At 37.0% G+C, this 6443-nt stretch overlaps 1 protein-coding gene across 3 annotated transcripts; it reads left to right on the forward strand.

Annotated features, from left to right (window-relative positions):
• The first annotated feature begins 373 nt into the window (after positions 1-373).
• nsun4 (NOP2/Sun RNA methyltransferase 4) lies at positions 374-4676 on the forward strand. Of its 3 annotated transcripts, none has more exons than XM_079818465.1 (6): positions 374-493; positions 577-947; positions 1025-1179; positions 1262-1422; positions 2479-2603; positions 3398-4676. In XM_079818465.1, exons 1-6 carry the CDS (start codon positions 401-403, stop codon positions 3672-3674), a joined length of 1182 nt encoding a protein of 393 aa, XP_079674591.1. In that variant the 5' UTR covers positions 374-400; the 3' UTR covers positions 3675-4676. The 3 variants fall into 3 exon arrangements, with proteins under 3 accessions (XP_079674591.1, XP_079674593.1, XP_079674592.1); XM_079818467.1 differs by having other exon boundaries at positions 393-408; positions 3398-4674; XM_079818466.1 differs by having other exon boundaries at positions 408-493; positions 581-947; positions 3398-3879.
• The last annotated feature ends 1767 nt before the right edge of the window (positions 4677-6443 follow it).

A 6443-nucleotide genomic window follows, 5' to 3' on the forward strand; every position in this document is an offset into this window, starting at 1 on the left:
CAGCTTTTTGACATTGTTCTGTTCTTCGTTATAAGTCCGAAATGACAAGGAAGAAGCCTCGCGCATGCAAAGTCAATGGACATCGTTGGATTGTTTTCCCCCGGTGTGGGCGTGGAATAAAAGACTTGGTTTATGAATATTAGTTAGGAACGTTATTGGATGGTTATAATCGGTTACGCCTTCGCAATAGTAGGGCTTACGAAATACATTTCTGGAAAGTTCTAATGTTATAACAAGCACTTTATCCATTATATCGTTAGTAATATATTTCTGAATGATTACAAATATCATCTTTTGTTTTATTTATTCACAAGCAATCGCGTGTATGCGCGAAAATTACTAAATCAAGCTAGGAACCAATGAGGACAAAAGCGACGGACGCTTTTGGTGATACACAAACATGGCAGCGTACGTATGCACGAGATTTTGTATAAATAAATTCAAAGACTCGATTACATTTATTCAGCGACGGTATCGAGTTAAAACAAAATGGGTAAGTAATGAGTATGCAGTCATTTTCGAAATAAGAACAAGGTGGCAAATGCATATCTCAAGATATGTTCTATATTCCATTAGGCAGCAACAAGACCCAAGTTTCCAGCTACTGAACTTGCTCTGCACAACTTTGACACAACGTACAGTATGCAGTTAGGGCACCTGTGGCCCTCTATTCGAGTTGCCATGCTGTGTGAACAAAAGTATGGAGCACTGATCAACAGTTTCTCTTCAGAACCTCATGTAATCACGGATTTAGAAGCTCAAGGATGTAGAGACTACATCGGTATTGACTGTCCCAGAAATGAGGTACATCAACTTTCAGAGGACTCAACAACCTCACACAGAGATTCAACAGAGCTGGAACCTGCTGCTCTTCAACACAGTATAAGTCCTGATATCAAATGTCTTGTTTTTCCACAAGGAGACACGTCTAGATTTAAGCCTGCAAGGTAAGAATTGCTAGAAATGATCATTTAATCGTATCTTTTCCTTACTTATGTTTAATATATCTGTTTTATTAACTTAGACCTGACAGCAGTGGCATATTGGGATATTACCTTCTGGATGCTGCTTCGGTGCTGCCTGTACTAGCGCTGGACGTCCAGCCTGGACACACAGTGCTGGATCTGTGTGCGGCTCCTGGAGGGAAAACCCTTGCTCTCCTGCAGGCACATTCAGTTGGTATGTGAATCGTAATCTCACCAAAGCTTTCTAATGGAAGAGATGCAAATATGATAATGATATACCTGTTTTTCTGTTTCAGATTATCTATGGGCGAATGACTTGTCAGTTTCCCGCACAGCACGATTACGCAGGACTCTTCAGAGCTACGTGCCTAAAGAGTTACTGGGGGGAAACAAAATCCACATCACATCCACTGATGGTCGGCAGTTAGGCCTGACCGAGGAGAAAAGCTTTGACAGAGTTAGTATTAGGCAAAATGTCTGGAGAAGAAGCACCTGTATTATGAAGTGAAAGGAGAATGTCATGTTGTACTAACAAAACAACTGTTCGGATTTAAATAGAATGACAAAATTATTTGACAAAAATGAGATTACATTTGCAAAAGCACTTACAAACAAATGCAGATAATAATTGCTCACATTCCACTATCAAAATAACACAATTGTGAAAACTATTTATTGTACAACATCTTTAAATGCATAGATATCTTACGATGTTGTATGTTGTAATATATATTGCATCTAATTTATAAAGGGATGTATTCGAGATATAGCCAACACTGTTATAGTATGTACACTACCATTCAAAAGTTTGGGGTCAGTAGGATTTTTTTTTTTTTAAAGAAAGCAATACTTTTATTCCGCAAGAATGCATTAAATTGATCAAAAGTGATAGTAAATACATTTATAATATTACAATGTTTCAAATAAATTCTGTTCTTTTGAACCCACAAAAATATTAAGCAGCACAACTGTTTTCAACGTTGATGGTAATAGGAAGAAATATTTCTTGATCAGCATATCAGAATGATTTCTGAAGGATCATGTGACACTGAAGACTGGAGTAACGATGCTGAAAATTCAGTTTTGACGTCACAAGAATAAATTGAATTTTAAAATAGAAAAGTTATTGAACTGTAAAAAATATTTGACCATATTATGTTTTTACTGTATTTTTTGATCGAATAAATGCAGTCTTGGTGAGCATAAAAGACTTCTTTCGCAAACATAAAGTCTTGCCGATCCCAAGCTTGTCGTACTTTCACAGCAAGCAACATATATTTGTGTGTCTGTGTTTACATTGTTTTCTCATGATTGCTACACTCTCCTATCCTTGTATATCGTGTGTGGTGTCACTAAAAATTCTAAGATTTCTAGCATCTGCTAACTAAACCCTGTGTGGTGTTCTGGTTAAAGCATGCATCTCTCCCAAGCATATGGCAACAGCTCAAATACTATTCCAGGCATATCTGAGCATTGTGCCATTACCTTTCATTCATCTTCCATCTTCTCACAGGTTCTTGTAGATGTTCCCTGCACCACAGACAGACACTCTGCAATGGTGGAGGAGAACAATTTATTTAAGAGGTCCAGGACCAAAGAGAGACAGAAACTTCCGCTCTTGCAAACTCAGCTTCTTGTGTAAGTATATTTTTTTAAATGTGTGGATGATGTGTGTGTATACAGCACCGGTCAAAAGTTTGGAAACATTACTATTTTAATGTTTTTGAAAGAAGTCTTTTATGCTTATCAAGCATGCATTAATTTGATATAAAATACAGATAATAAACAGTAATATTGTGAAATATTACTACAATTTAAAATAATGGTTTAATATTTTAATATACTTGAATTATAATTTATTTATGTGACGCAAAGCTGAGTTTTCAGCATCATTACTCCAGTTTTCAGTGTCACATGATCCTTCGGAAATCATTCTAATGTGCTTATTTATTATCAATGTTGGAAACAGTTGTGCTGCGTAACATTTTTTATAACCTGTGATACTTTTTTCAGGATTCTTTGATGAATAAAAAGTAATGGTAAAAAAGGATTTATTTAAAATAAAAATGTGTTGTAACAATATAGACTACCGTTCAAAAGTTTAGGGGTCAGTAATTTTTTTGCTTTCTTTTTTGAAAGAAATTAATATTTTCATTCCGCAAGGATGTGTTAAATTGATAAAAAGTGATAGTAAAGATTTATATTGTTAGAAAATATTTCTATTTTGAATAAATGCTGTTTTTAACAACCAGTAAAAACTGAAAAAAACCATTACAGGTTCCAAAAAAAAATATTATGCAACTGTTTCCAACATTGAGCATTAAATCAGCATATTTCATATTTTTTCATATTTTGTTCTGTGTTTTAGGGTAATAATGAATCAAAGAATGACTGAGAACTCTAATTAATCGGATATTTCTTTCTCTGTCCAGGGCTGGGATCCAGGCCGCCCGCCAGGGTGGACACATAGTGTACTCTACATGTTCCCTGTCCCAGCTGCAGAATGAGTGTGTGGTGCAACAGGCCATAAGTCTCGCTCGGGAGGAGCTGGGAATCACAGTACAGGTTCAGGACCTCAGATGGTTCGCTCAACACTTTTCTGACACTTTCCACTTTGCGCCACAGTTAAGCGTCGGGGAGCTGGTTTTGCCACACCTGTGTGCCAACTTTGGACCTATTTATATGTGTAAATTACAACGAATAAACTAGTTGGACATTAAGATATTGGCTCAAATGACATTGTCACATATTTTTCCTGCATTATTGCCCCCTAGTGACCAGATATGGAACTTTCTCTGACTATAACTAATGTAAACCCACCTAAAACGTTACTGTTGTAAGGAAGAAAGATAATAGCGAGAGTCATGTCATTATGTTATTTGATTTTCAGATTTATTAAAGTTAAATCTGACATAAACATACTTTTGTTTTTCCCTTTTCTCGCGGGGACGTTTAATGCTTATTCATTTAAATTAAAACAAATTAAGGATTATAAATGAATAGCAGTAAAGCATCTGTCCAGAGTAAAGTTGAATATTTATCCACTCGTGTGCTGAACAGTGAAAAGCAGAAGCCATTGTTCCTGCTATGATGACAAATCAACTAAAAACAAATGGCTGAAATCGAGAATGGAGCAATGGTTTTGAAAACTGAGAATCCTGTTCATTGTTATTCACACGTTTGGTCAGTAGGGGGCGTCGACGGACCGTTAGACAACTTACTATTAGAGGTCAAAAGTAGGCACAGATGAAACTGACAGTATGTATGTCTCTGCATGATACAAAGAAGAAACGGTACTGGGTCTTCCTGTCATGCAGATGACTCTTTTTACAGTTATCTTAAATAATAGGCTATATTTATTTATATTAATGGAGTACATTTGCCTAAGGGTTCAGAGAAAGTCCTTAACAGCTATATCAGTGTCTTCTGAATTCTCTCAACATGTTTTTCCGTATTTCTTTATTTTCCAGCAAGTAATTCAGAAGTGTTTAAAGATAATGAAATGGTTCTCATGTTGGCCCTTAAACGTGTTGTTCACAGATCTGTTATACGTATGGGTAGTTGCATCAGGTCCTAAACTTTTTTCTTTTTAAGGGGGCGTGTATAAATTAGATGCTGTATCTAGTCACCTATGCTTTTAGGGGTTTTCAATATTTTTGAAATAATTTCAATTGTCATGAAGTCTCTCAATTAAAATGACATTGAATGCCTAATAATTATGTTCTTTACTATAGTTTCACATATCAGAACACTACAGAATCTGCTTGAAATTACGTATATCTGTTCACAAACAATTTCAGACTGGAAAAATTGGAGTTTACACATTATATACAGTCAACAATGTAGGCATTTTGATTTGAGTGTTCAGTAGTGTTTGTAACGCATTCGTTTTAAGGATAAAGAATGTCCATGGGCAAGAACGACACTCTTAAGAATGCTGCACGGGCTGATGTGTCTGCGGCACTTCTACTCCTAATGTCGGCACTCCGAGTGTGTCGTTTAGATTTGGCATCAGAGGAGTGTTTTGTTTTCTGGTAGCGTATAAAAGGTTCAATTTTCCCCCAGTTGTCCGTGAACCTTGCGTCTATTCCGGGCAATGTAGCATGAAAAGGTGTGCGCATTTTAGGAAGAGGGGCTGACGAGAGCCATCGACTCCCCGCTATCATTAAGCTGCTCGGAAACTGTTCCATCGGTGCCAGAGTCGAGATTGGCCGAGCAGTCGTTTACTCGCCGGCTTCTCGTTGAACATTAAGGACGCAAGAGGATACTAAAATGGGATGCTTTCCCCTCGTTTTCCCCTTCGCCTTTTATTCCACAGATGAGTGCAGATAATTTTCTGTGCGATTGTGAGTGATTACTGTATTACCGCGGTAATATAGGGTTATTTGGGAATGCAAAGAGAATTAATGACACATAAAAACTATTTTTGCATTGACTGCCTCTCTCGGCCGGGATATTTCTCCATGCCTGCATCTTGTGATTACCTAAACGTATTGTAAATATGTGTTTCCTATGGGCTTTTACATAAATTTACATTTTTTAACACTCAGGAGACAGAGGGACCATTAGGGACGAGTTCTTTTCATCTATACGTTTTATTCATTATTGACTTTGACACTGCTGAGGATGCTGGCATCTGATCATTTGGAGAGCACCTTGCCAATGATGTAAATCGGGCGTAGATCTTTGTAATGACAGAAACATGTCGGGAATATCGTCCGGACGCCGGGGCCTTATAATGACGGAATCTCAGATGTCCGTAGGTGGGTGGAAGTCATAATGGCTTCCCATGGAAAAGGCAAACATGAGTGTTTTGTGGGGGGGAAAAACAACTTATGATTCTATCACACACAGCTTCTTGCTGAAACTTTTGTGAAGTTTGCTTCAAAACGGCAGGGCCCCTCACAAGGGTCATGCTCACCCTTTTGATTTCATCATTTGTATGTGAGATAAATGCACTGATTAATTACTGATATACTACAGTTAAACACAAAAATGACAATTATCAGTCCAGTACACTCTAAAAAATTCTGGGTTGAAAATGGACTAACCCAGCAATTGGGTTGTTTAATGTTTGCTTAAAACAACCCAATCGCTGGGTTAGTCCATTTTCAACCCAACTTGGGTTATTTTTAACCCAGCATTTTTTAGAGTGTATAGCCTTCTTTCTTTAGTGAAACACACAAGATAGTTTTTAAAATATTTGACAATGAAAGTCAATGGGGTCATTCTGAAAAGTAATTCAGGTTAAGTAAAAATGGAGTAGATGGTCATTCAAAATAAATCATTTTTTAATTGAGCTAACACTTTAAATGACACACATTCTCTTCTTATGACAATAACCTGACCTCTGTCACCTTAAACCTCATATTATGTTTATATTTTTCTAAGAGCTATTTAGTGTCGACTGCCTCCAGTACTCACACCTTCAGATGCAAGATGTCATAGATATCAGTAGATCTCTATACTCCATGTTTG

This window comes from Gobio gobio, assembly GCF_949357685.1.
Source record: "Gobio gobio genome assembly, chromosome: 6".
Taxonomy (NCBI): domain Eukaryota; kingdom Metazoa; phylum Chordata; class Actinopteri; order Cypriniformes; family Gobionidae; genus Gobio; species Gobio gobio.

Bases quoted from the DNA above. Each gene is read 5' to 3' on its own strand.
- nsun4 (XM_079818465.1), top strand. From the start codon at position 401: ATGGCAGCGTACGTATGCACGAGATTTTGTATAAATAAATTCAAAGAC. The intron at 948-1,024 runs GTAAGAATTGCT...TTATTAACTTAG, and splicing joins TCTAGATTTAAGCCTGCAAG to ACCTGACAGCAGTGGCATAT. The intron at 2,604-3,397 runs GTAAGTATATTT...TTCTCTGTCCAG, and splicing joins TTGCAAACTCAGCTTCTTGT to GGCTGGGATCCAGGCCGCCC.